Consider the following 25,670-nt stretch of genomic DNA (forward strand, 5'->3'; position numbering starts at 1 on the left):
ATCTCCCTTCCCCCATGTAAACTCAATGCTAGCAGGTCAAGCGTGTGCACCAACTCCAGGAAGAGAACTCCTTTCTATTAGCCAGTAGCCCTCTCATCATCAGCATATCTGATAGCAAATTCTTCAAGAGATGTAAGACAGAAGAGCAAGCATCTTCTTCCCCCTCAGATCCACTACATTGGTTGTTAATCTGTGGACAAAATGGACCAAAATAATCTACAAGAAAAATTACTGGATAAGCTAAGAATCGGGATAGATAAGAACAGTTCCAAAAATAAAATTAAAAAAAAGAATAGGAATAGAGCCCATATAAGGACCTCAGAAGGCTTAAACAAGGAAAGAAGTGGGAATGAAAGCCCATTAATCAAAAGTGTTCTGACTGAAGGGATCAGATAAGTTAGAGAAGGAGGATGTGTTGATAGATAAGAATCCAAAGAACGAAATCTGGCAGGTGATTGATAGAAGTATTTCTTCCTGATAGGAATTCCACAGATCATGGCTCTTAACATGTCCTGAAATAAAATATTGGAACAGGTGACCATTTGCTGGCCCTGTTATGAAAGCAGAATAGTGACCAACAAATAGATCAAATAATGCTAGTATACTTTTGTGTCTCCTTAAAGACTGGAGGAATGCAAATAAGGGGTTGCTTGCCTGTATCTGTAATATCTTCTAGAGTCCCCCAATCATTGTTATGCCAAAAAGACAATAATGAGGGCAGGCTTTCTATCACTTCAATAGTGACTCAGTGATGCTGTGAAGATGCTATACAACACTAGTGGGAAAATGACATGAGTCTTATTTAAGTGCAGGTCAAGTTATGTTTGTTCTTTAACAACAAAATTAATAAAAGCAGAAATAATTTACAAAGTTCTAGAAACATTTCGTGTGGAGTTGTAGCGTGGAGCCATCTAGCTCAGGGGTGTCAAACTCGATTTCACTGAGGGCCGCACCAGGGTTGTATTTCACCTCAGGGGGAAGGGTGAGCATGGTCAGGGTGGGCGTGGCCAGCTCGACATCACTCACTGAAGCTCTTGTTTTCAGCTGTGACATCTTCCTAGAGTCCTCCGCGCATGGCGCCCCCAGGCTGTTTTTGCTGGCAGAAGGCTCCAGGAGGCCGTTGCAGCCAAAAACAGAACCTGGGCAGGCCGCATGCAGCCTCCCTGAGCACCATTTCTCCTTGCAGAGGGTTGCAGGAGGCCATCACAGCCAAAAACAGAGCCCAGGAGATTCTGTGCACAGCCCTCCCCAGCTCTGTTTTTGCCGGCAGAGGCACCGTGGGCCGGTCCTTCACTATTTCCAGGGCGGGCCTGCAGGCCAGATCTAAGCACCCTGTGGGCCTCATCCATCTTGTGGGCCTTGAATTTGACACCCCTGATCTAGCCCATAAGAAATTTGTTACATACTGACAGCCAAATGGTAGGTTCCACCAAGGTCCTCCGATCCGGTGGGAAAACACTCCAAGCCAATTGGCCAAGCCATTTGACAGCTCCCTATAACAGGGCTAGCTGTCAAATGGGCCGGTGCTGGATTAGTAAATAGTTGTCTAATAAAGAGCTGTTATTTGTCACTGAAGCCTGAGTCTGTCTCATCCATTCACCCGATCTAATAAAATTGATACTAGATCTTAGGCAGGAAACACTTTCAGATCATTTGTTTTGTTTTGGGAGCGATTTTATTTATTTATTTATTTATTTTGGTGAGAGATGACAAAGATAGAAGCTGAAAATTTCCCAATGTAACTATGACATTTCATTTTTACAATTCAATATGAAGAACGTTCGGCTGGTCCTATGTCTGATTTTTCTTTTACAGAACCACCCCAGTTCACCAAGGAGCCGGAAAGACACATCACAGCTGAGATGGAGAAAGTAGTACAGATTCCATGCCAAGCTAAAGGTAATTTCCTCTATTACATTAGGGATTGTTTGGATCAATTTGGTTTCAAATCAGAATAGTTAACCTTACAATCCTAGCCATCCACTCCTTTGATAAATGACCATTTCCGTTATATCTACATTTGGCAGATTTTTACATAGAGAAATGAATGGAGGACATGTTCACATGTAGGTAAAAATATGTGCATGAGCACATTTCTGTTCCCATTGAGCTGCAGCTAAAACCATGAAAAGACTAAGTAGGATACACTGATGTGTGCCTTAATGTATGGGCCAGTATTTTTCAGTCGTGATGACTTTCAAATATATGGACTTCAACTTCCAGAATTCCCCATCCAGCAAGCTGGATGGGGACTTCTGGGAGTTGAAGTCCACACATCTGAAAGTTACTAAGGTTGAGAAACATTGCTCTACTCCAAGATAGGGGCCCTATGTTTAACAGCAGCTTTATTTGCAGTAGCACCAAAGATGTCACTCCCTAAGCTTTCTGTGAAAAAAAAGCAGAAAATTTGAAGACTTGTGAAAAGGAAACTGTCATCCTAAACTGCAAGCTAGAGGCCTGATTTTAAGTAGTAGCAAACATTTTCTCTGAATAGATCATCAAGGATTTGCTTTTCTGTTGTTGTTTGAAATCGTAAAAGTTTTATGGGAGTCGAGCCGTTGGTATATTTGACAAATCTAAGTATATTGTCCTTCCATAGATAAATCTAGCAGCAGGGCCAAAGTATAGGATAAAAGGTGGGAGGACTCTAATTTTCTCCTTCCAAAAGTTACCTACTTTTTATATTCCCTGGTCTGGCCCACCTGTTTGATGTAGCTGCTTGGTAGTTCAGCTGCCATCACTTGTCCATTTGGGGATGTTCTTGTCAAGCATCCTCCCCTTCAACTCTAGCATGTAAGAAGAGGGGGGGGATATCACCATATTCTTTAGCTTTACTTGCCAGTAGAAAGGAGAAAAGATGATGAAAGTGAAGTAAATTCTACAGGGTCCCTTCTTGATCCTTGTAGCTTTGAGGCATATGCTGGGGAAATCAGCTCCTTTCTTTTGGGAGTTGGATCAAAAGCACCCTCTATAAATCAAAATCAACTTCATTAAAAATAGAAAAGAATAAAAGGTATCTCCTTTTTAATTTGAGGTAACCATCCATAAATAAATGCATTTATTTACATAGGATGGTTGCTAAGACAAATACAATAAAATTAAGCTATAACAGTTATCCAAGACAAATATTTATTCTGTCTGTTTAGCATACACATTCAATTAAACCATGGTCTAATTCAATGGTTCCCAACCTTTTTTTGGCCATGTCCCACCTAAGCATCTCTAAAATCCTGATGCCTCCCCCCACCCTGTGGCATATATGGTAATTCTTATTTTATTCAAAAAGTGAATTCTACTCATGTGGAGGAAACCTAAAAGGCCATTAACTTGGTTTAAACAGGGTTCAAATTGCCCACATTAAAAATCAAATTGCCCACCAGTGGGGCCTGGGCCCCACGGTAGGAACCACTGGTCTAATTATAAGTTGTTCCTGGATAAATATATTACCTATGTCTTAGACTTGAAGAATTCATCCAGCAAACAATCCCTTGCTTGGATTTGATATCTTACATCTTGTAAATTGCAATCATAACTGAGATCAATTTTAATATTGGTTTCATTTTATTTTCTTCCCCTTTCCTGATGCATTTGTGGCTAAAACAGATTTTCCCATTTCAGTTATTCCTGGATCACATTATCAGATGATCCCTGAGGATACCAGTTGTTCTTCCTCCCATTTCTCTGGACATCACTTTTCATCTTCCAGAGCTTGGATTTAAAAATGACGGAGATTTTTATTTGGGGGGGGGGGGTGAGAGGGATGTCCTTTCCTGTATACAGGTGGCAGAACATACATTTTCCCCCTGATAATGTAGATTCAAACCCAGAGGGTTTAATGTAGATTCCTTGACTTGGTTGCAACTGCTGGGTGACAATACAAGGTGGTATACTTCAAAAAAAAAAGATAATAAAAATAAGAAAGAATCACAACGAATAAGAGCAATAAAGCAAAAAACAATAAAAGTCAACGTTCAGAATAAAATGCCATTTTCATCTTTTCTGAGATGGCTGAAAAAAATATCAGATATTATCACTGAAGGAGTTTTTAAGTGGGAGGAGAACTCCACAAGAAGCCCTCAGTTTTCCCTTGCCGCATCTTAGATGGCAAGATCTCTGTGCATAGACAGTTCTGCAAACAAATCTTTAAGTGATCTTTAAAACGGGGTGGCAACTATTTCACTGGCTTTTCTGTGTTTGAGCACAGACAATGACATTAGACCTCCTCTTAAATCACAATGAATGTCTTGATTTTATTGTTGAATTGTTTAAACAAGACCCTGATTCTTAAATCAGATTTGAAGCAAATCTCAAATTTTTGCAGAAGGTTTGATCAGGGTCTTAGAGGAGGAAGGAATAAGGCGAGCTTGTCTAATTTCACTGTTAACTTCATTCAGTTTGATCAATGAGTGCCACAGCAGGGGGGGTGTCTTCTTGGAGACCACCCCAACTTCGATGGGTTCTGAAGAATTCAACAATACGTTTTAATGTCTCTCGACTGTGACTCTTAGTTTAAGAAATATAGTTTTCAGAAGGAAAACCACATGGATCGGTTAAATAAATAAAGATGAGAAGGAGGAGAAAGATGCATTCATCAGAATCCAGCCATATGAAAGCAATTAACAAACAGAGCCATATGTGTTTAGGAGTTAAGTATCATTGTTCCAGTACTGCCTAATGGATCTCTCTGTGGCCTTTCTGCCTGCCTGTCGGCCTTAATTTTAAAATAATTCATCTTTAAAATCCCCTTTCTTTCCCACCGATATTGCAGGTGTGCCTCCACCCAGCATGTTCTGGTACAAGGATGCAGTACTACTTGGAGTGGAGAAGCTTGCCCGCTTCAAGCTGCTTGCTAACGGGAGCCTGCAGATCAGTGGCCTAATGCCAGACGACACAGGCATGTTCCAGTGTTTTGCCCGCAATGCTGCTGGAGAGGTGCAGTCTTCCACATACCTGGCCGTCACTAGTAAGTGTCAGTGTTCTCCCCAAACACAACAAACCCTCTGTAATCAATCAATCAATTCCTTTATCAGGAGCGCCAGCAACCCGGGCAAAAGTCTCTCTCTTACACCAGGCTAACAAGTCTGTCCGGCAGAGAGATGAATAGTTGTCTGCTACATCTATTTATCGCCACCCCCTGTCTTTTATCCCCAGAGCTAGGTTGGGGCTTCGCTAGCAGCAAAGGCTTCGCTAGCAACAGTGGCACACAGTTTTCCACTGCTCTGCTCTCCTCTGCCTTCTGCACATCCGCGGGTCAGACACTGGACCCAGCTGTTCCTCCTCTTCCTCATCAGCCACCTCCAGACCTGGGGCTGTTGACTCTCCATCTGAGGACTAATGGATGGCTCCGTCTCTCTCTCTCTAAGAGTTCTGGTCATTCAAAACTCTTCCTATAAGCATTCTTCTCATCTCTCCCTCATTACAGGCATTGCGCCCAACATAACCCGGGGGCCCTTGGACAGCACAGTGATTGATGGGATGGCTGTGGTTCTCAGCTGCGAGACGTCTGGAGCTCCCAGACCAGCTATCACCTGGCAGAAAGGTAACGGTGAATTGGGAAACTATTCATCCTTTGGAAAAACAGGTGTCAGGCACACCAGAAACTAGCATGGCAGAGCTACGTATTTTGCAAGCAGAGGGATTGAAGCATCAAGTTTTGGAACTTGGTTTCTTTTCACACAGTAGAAAGTTTCGTTTTTCTCATTCCCTCTGAACTCCTTTGCGTGCCTTCAAATCTGTGAACAATTTCTGGAAATTTATTTTATATTTATTTATTAGATTTTTTTTTGATGATGCCTTTATTACTTTATAAGTACCTCAAGACTGCAAACATACATAATGTATCTTCCTCCTCCTATTTTGCCCACAATAATAATCCTGTGAGATGAGTTGAGTTGGGTTGAGAGAGAGAGTGACTGGGTTAAATTCACCCACCCAACTTACATGCCTAAGGCAGGACTAGAATTCACAATTTCCTGGTTTCTAGACCAGCACCTTCATGTTTACCAAAGAGGGTCTGTTTCTGTGACAGATGTGAAGGACACAATTAAACACCAGTCAAATTATGATGGGAAAGCCCACTCACTCTTTGAATTGGGCTGGAATGACCCATGGATTTGGTTTTTCTTGACAACTTCATTGCCTCACTGAACCTAAAACACCTCAATGTTTTTTTAAAAGTTAATGACTTCCCTTTAGCATGCCCCTTACAGGGTACCTTTGATCAGCTACACTTAGGGAATTATATCTCCCTTATCTACAACCAAATATTTAATCCTACCTGGAGCATATTGCTTTAGATCAGAGAGTGTATTTCAGAAATATTAGTGCTACAATAAGATGCATCTGGAATAATAATAAGAAAAAACAGAATTGAGAGCAAGGGAGATTACATTTCAAATCATAGGAAGAACTAGGGCTAAACCATTAACGAATTAGCCTATCTGTGACCCCTATTCCCATTCACTGCCTGCTGATGGGGTGGGATTAAATGGGGAAGAAAGATTTAGTCTGAGAGCATTTGATGCATAGAAATGAATAAATGATCAATGAGTACTTTAAAAGAACAAAAAAAAAGCAGGCAACCGAGATGTTTATGATAGTTTCAATGCACTTGACCAAATGTGTAATGAGTATGGGAATTATAGTCCAAAATACCTGAAGACCATCAAGTTGTCCTTTTTGGCAAAGGACGAGAAGATTTCCTCCCCACCCAAAAGCCAGCCCTGTGCTTCCAGGCAATTCAGACTTTTACTAGCTTTATTATACCTCCCTCAGTTGCACAGAAAAAAGTTGATGCTCCTTTGCTTTATTCTGTAAATTTACATCCCAAGCGGTGTCACCAGCCAACCCTATATTTTATTATATGTTCTGAAGCCAAATTTCCTCTTTGGGGCCCTTTGAATTCATAGATCATAGGTAGGTTGAAGCTCATCCACACAGAGGAAGAAGAAACCTTTGACAAATCTGTCCATCGTTTTCTCGGTGCCTGGCTGGATTACTAGGTTTACAGATCTCCAGCATAGAGCCGAGGTCAGAATTGGTGACTTGAAAAAATCCATGGGCAGCCTCAACAAGGGTCAGAATTGACCATGTAATGAAGTCTACCTTTTCTCCTAATAGGTGAACGGATCCTGGCCAGTGGCTCAGTACAGCTTCCTCGTTTTACATTGCTAGAGTCGGGAAGCCTCCTCATCAGCCCTTCACGGATCTCGGATGCTGGCAGCTACACTTGCCTGGCTACTAACTCGCGTGGAGTTGATGAAGCCTCTGCAGAGCTTATTGTCTGGGGTAAAAGTCTCCCCGTTGCCCTCTTATTAGCTTCCCACTTCTTTCTCTTGGGGACCCCATGCCTGTAATATGTTTGATTTTTAATCTCCCAGAATCCTCAAGTTTATACTTCCCCATGTTTTATGTCAAGCCACCTAATAATGCCAGACTTATTTCCCAATTAATGTTCATAGGAAACGAAGGGAAATTGAAAGTGGTAATCCTCCCATTTAGGTCGAGTGCGTTTTAGTGCACTTTAAAGTTAAAAATCCCCTCCATAAGAAGGCAAAAATGGAGGAAAGTGACCAAAAGCCCCACTTTCCTTGATAATGTTGAATAACATAATAATAATCACTGCTTTGCTCATCAGTTTTCAGCAGCCGGGGGTGGGGGATGGGAGAGAGTCAATATCCTGATATAGCAGAGTTTCCCACATTCACCTTTATTTGTTCAGTAAGCTTTTGGCCCAGGAATAATCCCCAATGCAAAGATGTTATGTGTGGTTTGCCTCTCTGGGCAGTTTCTTAATGGCATATTGGTACATTCCTATAAATGCAGCACATGATATGGAATCAACTGATACGTTTGATCCCACAATGTCATGTTATGGGAACTATCAACGCAATTTTCCCGCTAATCTGTAATGCAACAAAGCACAGACGTGCTACCATCTTGAGTTCAGTGGCCCATGTGGGTTGTGAGTGTCTAATTGTTTTTGAGAGAATATCCATCACCTTTCAAAACCAGTTTTAACTCTTGTCTAATAAAGCAATTGCCATTAAGTCTGCCACATTCCTGGTTGAGGTGGATTGGTTCCCCCTGCTGGGCATAAATGGAACAGGATGCTCTGAGAATCTTATTTATTTTGTTTATCTGTTTGATGATTCTCACCCTACCTATATGAAAGATGAATGTAGTCTTGCTCACATGGTGAATTACCCTAAAAAGCCCATCCTGTATTAACCTTCTCCACATTCCCTTTGATAGATTGGGATAGTTAATCTTAAATCTGGCAGGCATTGTGAACTTCCATTCCCCGCAGCCTCAGTCAGGGTAATTGGCAAGGAATTGTGAGAGCTATAGCGCAAAATATCTGGGACACTTGTTTATTACTTCCCTCTGTGTATACTGTAGGCAAGTACAAAGCTCACATTCAACGAAAAAGCCTCCTTTGTGATAACACTTAAGTGATGGCCTGGATGGATTAAATAGCATGAATGATCAAGTCAGCTGCTTCATCGGGCAATCAACCTCCCCTCTCTGTGCTGATAGCACACTGTTACCAAGCAGTCAGATAGGAAGTAGCCATTTTCATTGTCCTTCCAGTTGCCATTAAGGAGGCTGAGAGGCTGTCATTTCCTAACACGTTTCCATCTCAGTGGAGGGGGAGCGGACTGTTAAAAATCAACTATGATCTGAACAGAGCCAACACCTTTCCACATCCCTTTCTGTTCTTTATATTCCCATCATTTGCCCAAAGATTTGGTAACAAAAGAAAAATAACTCCAAGACAGAATGCCAAGAGAAACCCTTTTCTTCCAAGGATGCTCTAAACCAGTGTTTCTCAACCTTGGCAACTTGAAGATGTCTGGACTTCAACTTCCAGAATTCCACAGCCAGCGAATGCTGGCTGGGGAATTCTGGGAGTTGAAGTCCGGACATCTTCAAGTTGCCAAGGTTGAGAAACACTGCTCTAAATCTATCTTTATAGTAGCTGGACAGAAAGGGATAACTGCCCCATCTGTAATCTAAATATTTGTGACTGAAACGAGATAGTTAACTCCCTCTGGCCTCCCCTCCACTTTAGATGTTTGCACAACAGAGAGAAAACTCCTCATTTAGTCCATTTTTTAAATTATTTTTTAAATTTTATTTTTCACATTTCTGTACCGCTCATCTTCCTCGGGTATATTGTGTGAACAGGGTTACCTTGCATGTATAAAGGAAGGTGGGTGGGTGGGTGGGTAGATGGATGGGTGCTGCTTGGTTGGAACCAAGGATCCAGTTTAATTGCAGCAAGAGGTTATTTTCCCTTCTTCTTTAAATTTAAATGTAGAGCTTAGGTTGTTAGTGGCTCCACCACAGTTTGAGTTGCACTAGATGATATATGTCAAGCAGTCCGGGGAGGGGAGTAGCTACAGCTAAAAATTGAATTAATGCCCCTTCATTTTAGGCCTTCAAAAACAATCATGGGTTGGTGCATTGCTTTTTTTTTGTTTGCTTGCTTGATTAATCGTTGGTATTATGATGTATCAGATCTGGTTTGGGGGGTGCCTCCTGCTTCTAGTCTTACAAAAAGGATGCCTTTATTACCAGAACTTAAAATTCCAAATGTGGAGTCCTGAGTTGATATTGGAACTATGTCTGTTCACCTATCCCATTTCGATCTGTGTTCAAACTATGTTCATCTTCTGTCTTGTGTCTCTTTGTCTGGCAGCGCGGACTCGTATCACCAGCCCACCTCAGGATCAAAGTGTCATCAAAGGCACTAAGGCTTCAATGACCTGTGGGGTAACGCATGACCCCAACGTGCTCGTTCGGTAGGTGATCATTTCTCACGTGTGTTAAGATGAAGGGAATTGAATTGAATTGAATTGATTTTATTTGTAGGCCGCCCTTTTCCCTGAGGGGACTCAGGGCGGCTCACAGAAAACCAGGGAGGGGGGAATACAAACTAAGACAATGACACATAATAAAATAATACGCAACATGCATACAACATTCGGGCGGGGTAGTGGTCCTTATCCCCAGGCCTGACGGGCGAGCCAGTTCTTCAAGGCTGTGCGGAAGGCCTGGACGGTGGAGAGGGTACGAATCTCTACGGGGAGCTCGTTCCAAAGGGTCGGGGCCGCTGCTGAGAAGGCCCTCCTCCTTGTAGTTGCCAGCCGACACTGGCTGGCCGATGGAATGCGGAGGAGGCCTAACCTATGAGATCTTATAGGTCGTAGGGAGGTAATTGGCAGAAGGCGGTCTCTCAAGTATCCAGATCCACTGCCATGTAGGGCTTTATGGGTGATCAATAGCACCTTGAAGCGCATCCGGAGATCGACAGGTAGCCAGCGCAGCTCGCGGAGGATAGGTGTAATGCGGGTGAATCGGGGTGCACCCGCAATCACTCGCGCGGCTGCGTTCTGCACTAGCTGAAGTCGCCGGATGCTCTTCAAGGGCAGCCCCATGTAGAGCACATTGCAGTATTCCAGCCTAGAAATCACGAGGGCCCGAGTGACTGTTGTGAGGGCCTCCCGGTTCAGGTAGGGTCGCAACTGGCGCACCAGGCGTACCTGGGCGAATGCCCCCCTGGTCACAGCCGCTATATGATGGTCGAATGACAGCTGTGGATCCAGGAGGACTCCCAAGTTGCGTACCCTCTCTGAGGGGTGTAGAATTTGACCCCCCAGCCTGAGTGTTGGATTAATGGCCGAATTTTTGGGAGGAAAACACAACAGCCACTCGGTCTTTTCTGGGTTGAGCACAAGCTTGTTAATCCTCATCCAGTCCATGACGGCTTCAAGTCCCCGGTCCATTACGTCAACCGCTTCAAAACGAGGAAAGAAATGAGAGCCAAGTAAAAAACTATTAGAAAAGCTAAAACTATTAGAATATTGTTTGAGGATTCTTTAAAAAAAAGCTGAATGTCCTTGTACTTTAAATTTCCAAACTTCTTTGTAAGAAAAAGAAATAGTCAGCTTAGAAGTAATGCTAAAATTCTGTATATACTCTTTATGATTTCCTGAGGAGCATATAAACTCCTCAGTAGGGGTTTTCTTGTGTTTCTCTTGCTAGGAAGGAGTAGTTTATTGACCTCAACTTGTCCGGCTATTGCACCTTTCTTCATACAAATCTCCTTTGAAAGGAGACACTCTCTAGCCATCTCTGCGATCTGGGAACCATCAGGACTCCATTTATCTACAATGCTTTTCTAAGATTGATGTTGGAGTCTTGCAGTATGACAAAGCAAGGAATCTTCTAGTCACATCTTTATGCGCTTTGCGAACATCTACCAAGAAACATAATGCAAAATACATACATTTAAATTCATAGACCTATATTGCCACCTGGTGCTTAGCTTAGCTTTGAAGCCGAGACAAATTGTTGTGTTGCACTAGTGAGTGAAAGAAGAACATCATGGGATGCCTTTTTAGAAAGATCTCCTTTCCTTCTCTATAGAGAAGTGTTGGCTGCTAAGTCTACCTAAGTTCACACTTCATATTAAGTCAAAATATGGTTTTGTTTCAATTGAACATGGTGTGAAGCCAGTTCACGTGGTTATAGATTAGATCAGGGGTAGTCAACCTTTTTATACCTACCGCCCACTTTTGTATCTCTGTTAGTAGTAAAATTTTCTAACGGCCCACTGGTTCCACAGCAATGGTGATTTATAAAGTAGGGAAGTAACTTTACTTTATAAAATTTATAAATCAGAGTTATAGCAAACCCCTACCACCCACCATGAAAGCAGGAACGCCCACTAGTGGGCGGTAGGGACCAGGTTGACTACCACTGGATTAGAGCAAAGTCTGAACTCAATCAATTTTCATTTAGTCTCCAAATTAGGTTTAAACAAATATGTAAACCCATTTGAGAACAATATGCTACATTGCAAGAATGCATTCTAAGAGATAAATAACATTCATAAATATCCATGTTTGGGGAGGGGGATTTGTGTCACATACTAGTACTAGTGTACATGCTAGTATTTGATGAGCAGTTCACCACCTGCAGAAGAAGCTGGAGTACTCTAGGAAATAGTTTACACAAGGACTAGGATTAGAGGATTAGATCATTAGATCATTGCAATCAGATTTGAGAGATGTTCTGCTTCTAGTTCTTTGCAACCTGGCTTAGGATATCAGGAATCAATCAAAGCTTCCAATAGCAATCTGGATAGAGTAGGAATAGTTGGCAGGGGAGGAACCTTTATCACCACATCCGGTTTCTTTTTCCTTAGGTACATGTGGGAGAAGGATGGCACCATTGTGAACACAGAGAACATGCCCCGCATGCGTCTGGATATCACTGGCACTTTGCACATTGCCCAGACCTGGTCAGGGGACATTGGCACCTATACATGTCATGTGATATCTGCTGGAGGCAATGACTCTCACAGCGCCCACCTGCGAGTCCGGTAAGGCTACCCTACTTCAGCACAGGTATAGAATCTTAAATTCCAGGGTTGGATGTGTTCCCCAAAAATCTTTGATGTAGCCACCAGAGACCACCCAAAGTAACCTAATTGATTGAGGGAGAGAACTCTTTTTTAAAAAATACTTTATTGAACAGTTTAAAAGAAAAAAGAAAAGAAATATGTTTGCAATTTCCTTCTGTATAACATTTCCACCTCTGTAACTGTACTTCTCCCCCCTTATTTCAGTTTCTCTTTGTCTATACATATGATACTATTATATACAGTCCTTAATTTACAATCCTTCTTTCCATTTATACATGTTTGTTCATCTCTACCTATACATTGTTAATTTCTAACTCCTGTGTCTTCTTCATTTATAAAGCTTTATACGTCTAGCCATTTGTACCACTCATTCCATACCATATAATATTATGTTTCCTCCTTTGGGAGATAACTCTTATATGCAACATTGAGAGTGGTCATATTAAATGTATTCTAACTAATTGTAAATGTAAAGAAAACCATACTTTTGGGAACGTGGACGAGGCATGCTGCTCAAAAAGCCAAGTACAGCTATCAGATAATGAAAATGGTGCACTCCTGACCTAGAAATGAGAAGTCAACATATTCTGATACATGGATGAACCAGAACTTAGCTGAAGTGTGAGTGAGGCTGCTAGAAGAGATGATCAAAAGAATTCCAGTGCTATACATTCATATTTTACTTTATATCTTGCAAGAATACCATACTAGCTATGTGTTAAGTAGCATGCTCTTCTGCCCTCTTGAAATCACCATGATGTTTACTTCCTTATGAGCCATTCTGCAACTTCTAGTTAGAACTCAAATTCCTTTCATCATGAACTGATATGCAGTCAGAGATCTTCCACAGTGTTAGCAGCATAAGAGTAATTATAAGGTGGTATGGTCACTGTCGACATTTGCACACATAGTGGTACGTAACACTGCCACATGTTTGGTTCTTACCAAATCATAATCTATATTATGCATTGTCTAATCATACTCTTCATTATTCATAGGCACGTCTGCAGCGTTACAGCACGCTGCATTGAAGCAACTTTCACACTGCAAACCTGAATATCAATAGCATTTGATTCACTGAATAAGCATAAGCCACTCCTAGCCAAAAATCTTGATAGTTGCTCCACAGAAATGACACAGCACTGTTGGCTGGAAAAATCAGGGATCTCTAAATATCCCCAGGACACTCTGTGCATTTCTCTACAAACCTCTTGCCCACTGAATTAACACTGTGATTAAGCAGGGCATTTGCTCCATTATAAACACCAGCAGTGACAGCCAGTTTAACCTTTTAATGCACAGTGGCTTGAAAATCTCTTTCTACAAAGCTTTTTCTTCCTGATGAATGGCCCTCTACTTTCATAGCTCTCTCTTAACGTGAGTTTCTAAAATAGGTTCTTCTATTATCTTCATCAGGCAGCTCCCACATGCACCTGAAAACCCCATTGCCAGGCTAAGTGCCATAGAGAAACGGGCCATCAACCTGACGTGGACCAAGCCCTTTGATGGAAATAGCCCATTGCTGCGTTACATCCTCGAGGTCTCCGAAAACAGTAAGGCATTGCACCATCTTCCTGCCATAAAGTTGCCAGGTACAACTTGCCCATGTTCTTGTGGCAAACAGAAATGGACCATCCCTTCTCAAAAGTGATGGGAAAAAATCCTGGGTGGAACTATGACAAAATGGGTGTTCTGGGAGTCTAAATTTTCTGGAGGACCTCTTGTAGCTTTTGTTGCAATTTGTGGCTACTTCTTTTAAGTATTATATGTTCTCAAGAATTTGTCGTCGTTTTAAAATACTACTTATGTCCATCGCCGCTCCTAAGTTTACCCAAAGGTACAGGCCTACCTTGCGTTGAACAGGATGATTTCCTTTATCCTTGGAAAAACCCTGAAATGGTTTTACTTACCTGATCAAACATGCACAGCTTCTTCCCATAGCAATGATCTTTAGGATGCAGCTAGGAGCAGAACCAGATCCTGGCTTTGAAAGAATGGGTACTGTGTAAGATTGAAAGAGGCTTGGAATTTTCTCTCTGCAAGTACTGGATTGTTCTTGACAAAATTTGGTCCATGAGACCACTACATTAAAAAAAATCTGCAGAGGAACTAGTTAAGAACCATTTTTTTCCTTTTAAAGAGGGACTGTGCACTGTGCACTGTGTTATAACAATTCTTCTTAAATAACTTTTCCACAGGATTATGCCTTATTTCTCTCTCTTTCCAGATGCTCCCTGGACCATTCTTATGGCCAGTGTGGATCCTGAAGTAAATTCAGTGCTGGTGAGAGGATTAGTTCCTGCCCGCTCATACCAGTTCCGCCTTTGTGCTGTTAATGATGTGGGCAAAGGCCAGTTCAGCAAGGACACCGAGAGGTGAGGTGCCCATATCTGACATGGGCAGCTGCAGATATAATCACTTGCAAGAGTAGAAAAGCTGATAGGATTTTAAAATGGAAATGTTTTGATGTACCTAAGGGATAGAATCAAGATCACGTGAAGTGTTAATACCACTTTATAATGCCTTAGTAAGGCCACACTTGGAATACTGCATTCGGTTTTGGTCCTCACGATGTAAAAAAGATGTGGAGACTCTAGAAAGAGTGCAAAGAAGAGCCACAAATATGATTAGGGGACTGGAGACTAAAACATATGAAGAACAGTTGCAGAAACTGGGTATTTCTAATTTAATGAAAAGAAGGATTAGGGGAGACATGATAGCAGTATTCCAATATCTCAGGGACTACAACAAAGAAGAGGGAGTCAAACTATTCTCCAAAGCACCCAAGCAACAATGGGTGGAAACTAATCAAGGAGAGAAGCAACTTAGAACTAAGGAGAAATTTCCTGACAGTTAGAACAATTAATCAGTGGAACAACTTGCCTCCAGAAGTTATGAATGCTCCAACACTGAAACGTTTTAGGAAGATGTTGGATAACCATTTGTCTGAAATGGTGTAGGGTTTCCTGCCTAGGCAGGGGGTTGGACTAGAAGACCTCTAAGGTCCCTTCCAACTCTGTTATTCTATTCTATTCTATCTCTATTGGTTTCCGTTTTGTAGGAGATGAAACCAAATAAGCGTGGGTGAGCATTGTCCTGGCTCACATTCATGTATAGAGATACCTGTGATTGCACCAGGAACCTGTCATTAATTAATATTTAAAGGTGATGCATAAAGGGGAGCATGGTCATGGCAAGACAGCAAGACTTGGATTGTTATCAACAGTATGTCCCAATGTTGCATGATGTAGACACAGAGCTTAGCAAAGCAAGATAACTGCTCTCTATAAACTGGTATTAAGATGGGGTTAAAACAGTGGTCCCAAACCTTTGAGGCTTGGTGGCCCAGTTGGGGAGAGTGGAGAACTGGGCAGGGGTGGGTTCCTGCCGGAATTGCTACCGGTTCAGCAGGCAAACAATTTTGCGTGCATGCTTCAGGCATGCGCTTCACCAGTGTGCACATTTGCAGCTAAAAAGGTCTGTGCATGCGCACATTAGAAAAGGGGGGAAATTACATTTTTTAATTAAGATTGTTCTGTGCATGTGCAGAACAGAAACTCAATATGGTGCCCCCCCAAGGATAGAACTAGTTCGAGCACTTGCGCTGCCAAGTTACTACCTACTCAGCCAAACCAGTCCAAACTGGTAGCAGCTCACCTCTGGAACTGGGTCCATGTGCATGCAGCCCTTCCACAAGTGGTGGGTCAATGCGCACACAGCCTCTTGCACGAGCAGCAGGCTGGCACATGAGTGCCTACTGGCCCACCGCTTGTGGAAGTTAAGTTCACATGGCCCAATTCCAAATAGGCCACGGCCCTGTAGTGGCCCGTGGCCCAGGGGTTGTGTATTCCTGGGTTAAATAACTTTTATGTGAGCAAATGGCTGCATCATTTTAACGCAGCTCACGCATACACAGGATGGTATTTAGGGCATGCCATGATATGGCTGAGATTGGCTTGGTTTCATAAGGACTAAATTGTAAGGTTTGCGTGTTAAGTCAAATTCTGAGTCAACTTTGAAACCTGCGTCCTACATTGTGTTTCCTTCCATAGGTTGTCGCTTCCTGAGGAACCCCCCACAGCACCCCCACAAAATGTCATTGCCAGTGGCCGCACAAACCAGTCTATCATGATCCAGTGGCAGCCACCACCCGAAAACCACCAGAATGGCATTCTCAAGGGCTACATCATTAGGTAGATATTAACATATGGGTGGCTTGGTCATCAGGACAAATAAATCTTTGGAAGCCTTTTTAATCTTCTACTGATGGGTGCAAAATTGGAAAAGCAGTAGCTGCCCACTGGGCTTCACTGTTCCTACAGATGATCTTATTGGTTCAGCCCTGATCCTGTTGTTCTTCTTTTTCCAGATTTTGCCTGGCTGGTCTGCCAGTTGGCTACCAGTTCAGGAACATTAGTAATGCTGACGTCAACAATCTGCTGCTTGAGGACCTAATCATTTGGACTAATTATGAAATTGAAGTGGCTGCCTACAACAGTGCTGGATTGGGTGTCTACAGTGCCAAAGTCACAGAATGGACTCTCCAGGGTGGTAAGCTATGATTCAAAGTCATAATAGGGAGAGAGGAAACCCTACCTCTGTTGGTGAGAGGATTAGTTCCTGCCCATTCATGCCAGTTCCGTTTTCTTCCATCGTAGCTCCCAAAGCCATGATGTCAGACCTGCAGCCAGTTCCTTTTAGGATCTTTGGCCTGCCACACTCTATCCTATTTTACTATGCTGTTTCATTAGTGGGGAATTGGGAGGGGGAATAGTAAAGATTAGAATGTGTTGTTGTCAAAATAAAAAAATCCTTCTAGAAACCAAGGTCATCTTTTGTTCTCCACACCTCTGAGCCTGACCGGAACTGGATAGGTGGGACTGCCAGTGTGGCAGTGGAAGATTGGACCATGTGATGGATTATGGGTGTGGGGGCAAGATCATGAACTTTCAACTGGGTGGGAAACCCCGGGAAGTTTTCAGATTCAGGTTTCCATAGATGTACCAACATGTCTCTCAATAAATTGGAACTTTGAGGAATACTCTGCCTTAGACTCTGATTTAATTTTGGATGATATTTGGAACGCTGACATTAACCCGAATCTGAAAACTCTTAGGAGTCTCATGCTCTACTGACTGAGTTAGCCAGGCTTGTGGGTTCGAGTCCCATCTGGGGTGCCATGGCACATGAAACATTGAAAAGCAGTTGTAGTAGGCTTAAAAAGGCAGGAATATATCATGCTGAAGATTCAAAATACCAAAGGCAGTAGACAACTGCCTTTAAATCTCAATCAATTTTTGCTCTTATAGCCTTGATTCCGAGTGTAAAGCTGATGAACATAAAATGGAAGGTTGGGGTGTACCGTACAGATGTTGCTGAGATGGTCCCTTCCAATTTCTCTTTTCCACAGTTCCCACGGTGTCTCCGGGTAATGTCCAGGCTGAGGCCACCAATTCTACCACCATTCGTTTCACCTGGAACCCTCCAAGTCCCCAGTTTGTCAATGGCATCAACCAGGGCTACAAGGTAAGAGACACTTCAAGGAGGAGGAGAAAACCATTTACTTCTAAGGCATTTAGAGCTGTAGCTAACAGCTGTGACAAGTCTTACTTCCTCTCTGGATGACCACCACATGCGCTGGGACTCTGGGTAGAAATTCTGAGAATTGCAACCCCAACCCATCTAGAACACGGGCTTGGGGGACGCTAGTTATAACCCCAAAATTCTCCTAGCTCCTTATGGGGTTAGACAGATGTTGAAAAATTTCAGAATGAACATTTGTGTGGCTATAGTTTTGGGATGATTAACTGGATAGTTATTTTTTGTTCCAGGAAGTGAAATAAAAGTGAAATAGAATTAAGACAGTCCAGACACCTGCGTCAGAGTTCCCATTCTGCCTCTTTCCCTCACGTGCTAACAGAATCTACAGTCATCATTCTTTCATTACCTAAAGCTATATAACCTATTTTTTTCCATCAAGAAGGGCCAAGCACTCCTGCTGTTTTCTGCTGGTATTTCTTGATGGGAGTCTATTTAATAGAGTTACATAGCTTTCAGGTTTCTTTTCAATAACTATTTTAGCAGCATTAATCATGGCACAGAGTTGTTCCTGGGTCAACTAATGATCTTTGTCTTATCTGTAAATTTCATCTAATGGGATCTTTCTATCCTACTAGCCACAGTGTAATTTACAAATGGTACAGAATCTGACCCACCTTCTCTTTGGACTGTAATAGGTGAACCATAACAATAAGCAGATCCAACTTTCCCCCACCCTCCAAGTAACCTCTATAAATAGTCAGTAAGACTAGCAAATTATGTCTTTGCTTCTGGTTGTTGTTTTTTTCTATCATCCCAGAGCTAGCTATAAAAGACCAATTTAATTATATGATTCCTCCTTAGCAGTGTTAAATGGGACTGTCTTATAAGAACTGTGCATCTCCATGGCTGTGACTTACTGAATGTACTGTACTGCAGCAAACTAGTGCACCCATGTGCTCCAAAATGAAATGGCAACTTGGATTTCAAAACGAAAGTTTTTTTGTCACTGCTTTTCTTGAGGAAGCTTCTTGTCTAAGGTAATAGAGAGAATCGCCAGTGGAGAGAATACAATTAATGATACTTAAACTCTCACTGCATACGAATCTGAGGAATCCTCTTAGTTTACAGTTATTTGATCATCAGCTCTTTTAAAATAAGACCTTTCTTAGTTCTCCTTTAATTAAAAATCTGTTTTCATGGCTCCAAGCTTATCTGTTAAAATATATTTACAAAAAGATAATACTTGTGTGGAAGACTTGACTTGTGTGCTTAATTCTGAATTGTAATTAATTCAGATTTGCATTAATTAAATTGAATTTAAATAATTAAAACTTGCTTCTTAATCTACTCCAGAGGAGTTTGAAAATTTAATTGCTGCCAAATGAGATAACCAACGTTAAGAAGGATACTTAACATACTTATTAAATGCCACTTAGTATTTTTGATTAGTATTTTGGAGGCCTAATTAGTATCTAATTAACTTGCTATAGGCTATCCTGCACTCTGCCAATTAAGCACCCAAACATTCTTGCATGTAATACCATCACAAAGTAGTTGATTATGCATTGTTATCAGCATTGGTTAATCGGACTTATTTTGGAAGGATAAAAACACATACTTCTTAAAACTAAACTAAATTTCCCATAATTGATATTTAAGCAACTTTCAATAAAAATTATCTTTCTGAGCCTGTCTTCCCAAAATTCTCCAGCTTTTTAAAAAAGCTGTTTTTGGTAGGAGTTGTAAAGAGCCATCAAAGGATTAAGCTGTCTGTGTTGTCCTATGTTTGGCAGTCCTTCGTTCATTTGAAAGGTATCTTCTTTTATGCCTATTTTATGGACAAACTAAGTGTTCTTTCTTTTAAGAAAAGTCATTTTCTTCCCAGCTGCATATCCAAGAACAGAACCCTCTGGTTTCTTTTGTCATTTGTATTGCTCTTCCAAAAACTAAAATAAGGATTGATTCATTCTAAGAAGCAATAATCTGAAATTCAGTTACTTCTGGAGAGTGGACCCAGCAGCTTTAGGGCTTTTCATCCCACAGATCAGAGACAGAGCTCCAATATTAAAAAGGGAAGTTATGCTCCACTCCCGACTGAGCTCCCACGAGCTTTCAGTGTCAGTACCTTTTCATATCAGTGAAGCTCCTATCTAAGAAAGGACCAAGAAAAGTTGGAGGAAGAGAGTAAAGATAGGTAAGCTTGTATGAATCCAGTCGTTTCCCAAGTTCTCTAGGTCTTGAACATACCTCATAGAGTTGCACGTTCCCCCTCCCCCTTCCTCAGAGTTCATATATTTCCCTCCCACAATAAGGAACCAAAGAGTCATAGAAATTCCTCTTTTGCCCTGCCAAATTTACATCAGCAGGGATTCAGATTCTTCAGCAATTTATCCTTCTCTGGGGGATATCACAGTACCCATTGCTTTGAAGCAAATTCTACAGTAGTCAGGTCTGCATTTAAAAAGCTATATTTAAAGCTCGTGGTTTGATATAATTGCTGTCCAGCTTCTAATATACGATTCTGAATAAATACGCTATAATTGCTTAATTCCTGGATGGCACCGTTATTCAATGTTTTGGGGTTTTTTACTGTTGCTTTAAGCTAGAAATGAAACTGCCTTTAGAATCCCTTTTTGGATTTCATCCCTTTTCTTCTCTTTGGCCATGATGGTGATCTGATATTCTCTCTGGATCACATTTTCCATGACCTTTGATTATACCTCTTCCTCTTTGCCCTTTCTGCCCTGATTAAAAACCAAGCAGCATAATAGATACTACTTTTTCCTGTTACTTGGTTAGAAGGGGAAAGTGGCAGAACTCATGACAATTTCAACTAGGTGTGTGTGTGTGTGTGTGTGTGCGCGCGCGCGTGTGTGTGTATTTATTTATTTATTTATTTATCAGCACTAATGCAACACAAATGTAACAAAGGCAACAGTAGAAATAATGGCTTTCTGTCTGGATGGTCTCTTGGGATGAGCCAATAGACAGAGAAAGGAAGCAGTATGCTTCCTCCCATATTTGGGCATACCAGGGGTTGTGACACAATATATATATATACCTATTTCCCTGGCTTAGCTGATAAAGGAGGAGAGCCTGTGGCTTAGTGGCTAAAACAACTGCCTAATATGTAATAGAGCACAGGTTCAAATCCCAGTAAGGGTATGGCTAAAATAGCTTGAAATAAATATATATACATACACACACACATACATACATATATACATACATACATACATACATACATACATACATACATACATACAAGACACTTTAGGGTTTTAGTGTTTCACAGATGTCTAAGAGAGAGAGAAAACCCACAAAAGTTTAGCACATTGCCTAATTCTCTATCCCTTCAGCACATTTCCCTGCCACAGAGCAAAAATTGGCAGCCTTTAATCCCAATGAATTTCTTCCCACATGACTTTGAAGAGACTTAGAGGAAGTAAAAAAGATCACAGAAACAGAAAGCTATAGACAAGGATTGTTAAAATCCCATGAGGATCTCAAGCAATATTTTGACTAATAGTGCAGTAGGGATTGAGGCCAGAACCATTAAATTATGTAAATCTAGATCCTAGCAAAGTTTAACAGATGGACATGTAGGTCAGCTGCCACATCCCACCTAGCTTAGAAAGCCAATATCAGTAATGTCAAGAATGAGATGGTAAACCGGGATTTTACTTCAAGAACCTTATATCCATCTGGCTGTTATCCAAGGATTTAAACACTTGTACATCGGGGAAATGTTTCAGATATGCATATTAACTTCTAACTAGAACAAAATGAAATCCCAGATTATAATCTGTTGTGATCAAGAGTCACATTTTTCTATTATTATTATTATCGCAACAACAGAATTGTATCACAGCGGCCAGTTTTTTTTGCCAGATTTGGCATTGATTACTAGTCAGGCCCCACCCAGGGGCCTGGGACGTCATAATGTATTTTCGTAATATGCGTGCAGATCCAAGCAGTGCGGCTTTTTGCATTTGACTGATGGTGATTTTGTCAATTTTTAACTGTTTTAAATGTAATTACAGTGCTTTTGGAATAGCACCCAGTGTGCCAATTACCACTGGAATTACCACTGCTGGTTTGTGCCATAATCATTGAATTTTGATTTTTAAGTCCTGGTATTTCGTGATTTTTTTATATTCCTTTTCGTCGACCCTGCTATCACCTGGTATTGCGATGTCTATGATTGTGACCTTATTTTTCTCAACCAGTGTGATGTCTGGTGTATTATGCGCCAGTATTTTGTCTGTTTGTATGCGAAAATCCCACAAGATATTGACCATCTGATTTTCGGTGACTTTTTCAGGCTGATGTTCCCACCAGTTTGTTGCTGTTTTAATATTATAATTTTTGCACAAATTCCAATGGATCATTTGTGCTACTGAATTGTGCCGCAATTTATAATCAGTCTGTGCGATTTTTTTACAGCAGCTGAGTATGTGATCAACAGTTTCATCAGCTTCTTTGCAAAGTCTGCATTTGGCATCATCAGAGGATTTTTCGATTTTGGCCTTAATGGCATTTGTGCGGATAGCTTGTTCTTGCGCAGCCAGGATTAGTGACTCTGTTTCTTTCTTTAATGTACCTGTTGTTAACCATAACCAAGTTTGTTCACTGTCCACTTTATCTTTTATTTTTTCCAGAAATTGGCCATGCAGTGCTTTGTTCTGCCAACTCTCCATTCTTGATTTTATCACATGTTTTCTGTATTCTTGTTTCGTCTGTTGGGCCTTCAGTAGTTTTTTGTTCTTTACTTCAATTAATAGATGTTCTTGACTTTCTTTTAAATTATCAGCCAGTGCATGTTTTTCTTCTTCAACTGTTTGCTTCACTTGTAATAATCCTCTGCCACCTGATTTTCGGGGCAGGTACAGTCTATCAGTATCACCACGTGGATGTAAACTGTAGTGCATTGTCATTAGTTTCCTGGTTTTTCGGTCCAAAATGTCCAAATCAGCTTGTGTCCAGTTAACTATACCAGCTGTGTATCTTATAACTGGTATTGCCCAGGTATTTATGGCCTTGATTGTATTTCCACCATTCAATTTAGATTTCAAAATTTTCTTAACTCTGTTGGTGTACTCTCGCCTGACAATAGTTTTTACATCTCCATGCTTGATGTTATCCAACTGCAGAATGCCTAAGTATTTGTAGGCTTCATTTTCATTGCATTTAATTAGTTGGCCATTGGGCATTTCAATTCCCTCACATGCAGTGATTTTGCCTCTTTTTATGGATACAGTGGTGCATTTTTCCATGCCAAACTGCATTGAAATATCGGTGCTGAATACTCGGACTGTGTTTGTCAATGATTGGATTTCTATTTCTGACTTTCCATAGAGTTTCAAATCATCCATATATAGTAAATGCGAAATTTTTTCAGCTTCTTTGGCTGTTTGGTAGCCTATTTTCATTTTTTTTAAGATTACTGATAGTGGGATCATTGCAATGATGAAGAGAAGAGGTGAAAGTGAATCACCCTGGAAAATTCCTTGCTTGATATTAACCATTCCGTAGATCTCATTCCCTACTGCCAACTCAGTTCTCCATTGTTTCATCGCCTTTTCAGTAAAGGATGTAATATTTTTGCTAATGCCAGTTGTTTCTAAGCATTTTATGATCCAACTATGTGGCAGTGAGTCAAATGCCTTTTTGTAATCAATCCAGACCATATTCAAGTTCGTTTTTCTGTTCTTACAATTTTCTAATATCATTTTATCAATTAGGAGCTGATCTTTTGTGCCCCTGCTCCTTCTTTTGTTGCCTTTTTGCTCTACTGGCAAGATGTTGTTTGTTTCCAAATAATCCATCATGTTATCTGCAATAATGCCTGTGAGTAATTTGAAGGTTGTTGGCAAGCATGTTATTGGTCTGTAGTTTTCAAGTGTTGTTCCTTTAGTTGCATCTTTCTGAATCAAGTATGTTTTTCCAGTTGTCAACCATTCATCAATTTGGCCTTTTTGTAAAATTTCATTCAGTTGCCTGGCCAATATTGCATGTAAACTGGTCAGATATTTGAGCCAGAAACCATGTAATTGGTCCTTTCCAGGTGATATCCAATTCTTTACCTTTTGTACTCGATTTTTGACCACCTCAGTTGTTATTTCTAATATTTGCATTTGTTTGTTGCCAATGCTTTTCTCAAAGTCATGTATCCACTTTGCTTCCTTATTGTAGTCCTTTGCATTTTCCCACAATTCTTTCCAGAATTCAACTGTGGCCTGCTTTTCTGGTTTTTCACTTTTGGTGTCACCATTCACATTAAGACTTTGATAAAAACGCCGTTGGTCTGATCGAAATTGCTGATTTTGTTTATATTGGATGATTCGTGCCTCATATCTTTCAATTTTTCTAGCTGTTGCTGTTATCCGCTGTTTTACAATCTCTACAGCTTCACTGATGTTTCTTGTATCCAATCTATATCTTCTGATTAGCCGAACTATGGTTTTGTTGTTTTTAAGCCGTTGCTCATGCATGTTCTTTAAGTTACTAGCATCTGCCCTTAATTTTTTGACTTTTTGTTCTAATCGGATTTTCCACTTTGGCTTTGATGCTTTTTCTTTTGTGTGACTAGGTACTTTGATTTTAATGCCTAGTTCATTAGTGACTATTACAGCTGCGCTGTACATTAACTGGTTCGTTTCCAAGATGGATCCCGATTCAATTGTTGAAAACACTGCATTAACCATTTTCATGATAGGGGCCAAAATTTTCTTAGGCACAGTTTTTAGTGATGGTAAACGTTGCCTTTCCTCATTAAGCAGAAAATGCTCCATGATCTTATCCTTCAATTCTTTTTGTTTTTGAGTTAGTTCATCAGTTGGTTCAGTGATAACTGGTTCTAGTGGTGGTGGTGTTATTTCCTCCCTGAGAGCTTCTTCTGGGAGTTCTACTATAATGTCTTTAGTTGTGTCTTGAATATCAGTTATTTCTGCTTGTGATATTGTTTTTTTGGTTTTGCAATTTGCCTGAATTTCCTCAAGTTCAACTTCACTAAACACTTTATTCCGTATAATAAATCGCCTTTGATCTGCTAGTCGTTGTTCACTAACATTTGAATCTGGATATTGTTCTTTCCATAATTCATACATTCGCTTTAAATAACCTCTTTTTTCTGGCTCTGAGTTGTAGTAACAGGCCATTATGGCACGGTTTTCATCTGCACTATATTTTTGTCGTTTTGTTGGCTGGTCCACTTGTAGCCCACTTGTCGACGGATGTCCAGGGACCCCAACATCTGCCGCGGCCCTTGTTAACCCGCGCGACGACCGATGCGGTATAAAATTTTTATTCGTTTCTTTCACCATATTGTATGGGTTGGCGGGGTTTTTTTATGGGGCCAGTTGCCAACCTGACCCCAACCCTCCTCCTTTCTCATCCGGGCTTGGGACCGGCAACGGCGGAGTTGTTGTTGTTGTTGTTGTTGTTGTTGTTATTGTTATTATTGTTATTATTTTCATCCTCTGAGAGTACAGGGGAATGGCCAAGATCTAGTGATATTAATGGAGGGATTGAGCTGGAATATTCAATTGCCTCTCTTGATTATCTGTTATGATCATTTGGGAAAGTCTAGTAGGAATTTCTATAAAAGTGTTGTAATAAGCATACTAGAGAACTACAGAAATGTTTTATTTGATGCTGCTACTAAGTAAAAATTTAGCAACTAAAAGCTAGGGTT

The 25,670-nt window shown here is 40.9% G+C and overlaps 1 protein-coding gene across 2 annotated transcripts in view; it reads left to right on the top strand.

The window, feature by feature from the left end:
- Positions 1-25,670, top strand: part of SDK2 (sidekick cell adhesion molecule 2) — a 451,341-nt gene that overhangs the window by 359,317 nt on the left and 66,354 nt on the right. For both annotated transcript variants that reach the window (XM_087710186.1, XM_087710187.1), the window contains exons 8-18: positions 1,816-1,899; positions 4,769-4,963; positions 5,423-5,539; positions 7,120-7,287; positions 9,704-9,806; positions 12,215-12,391; positions 13,850-13,986; positions 14,661-14,808; positions 16,486-16,626; positions 16,803-16,984; positions 17,844-17,959. In XM_087710186.1, coding sequence (XP_087566312.1) covers positions 1,816-1,899; positions 4,769-4,963; positions 5,423-5,539; positions 7,120-7,287; positions 9,704-9,806; positions 12,215-12,391; positions 13,850-13,986; positions 14,661-14,808; positions 16,486-16,626; positions 16,803-16,984; positions 17,844-17,959 — 1,568 coding nt within the window. The remainder of the gene's footprint in view (positions 1-1,815; positions 1,900-4,768; positions 4,964-5,422; positions 5,540-7,119; positions 7,288-9,703; positions 9,807-12,214; positions 12,392-13,849; positions 13,987-14,660; positions 14,809-16,485; positions 16,627-16,802; positions 16,985-17,843; positions 17,960-25,670) is intronic.

The sequence above is a fragment of the Thamnophis sirtalis genome, unplaced genomic scaffold, assembly GCF_051295495.1.
Source record: "Thamnophis sirtalis isolate CommonGarterSnake01/CBP01778 unplaced genomic scaffold, rThaSir2_p1.2 scaffold_3, whole genome shotgun sequence".
Taxonomy (NCBI): domain Eukaryota; kingdom Metazoa; phylum Chordata; class Lepidosauria; order Squamata; family Natricidae; genus Thamnophis; species Thamnophis sirtalis.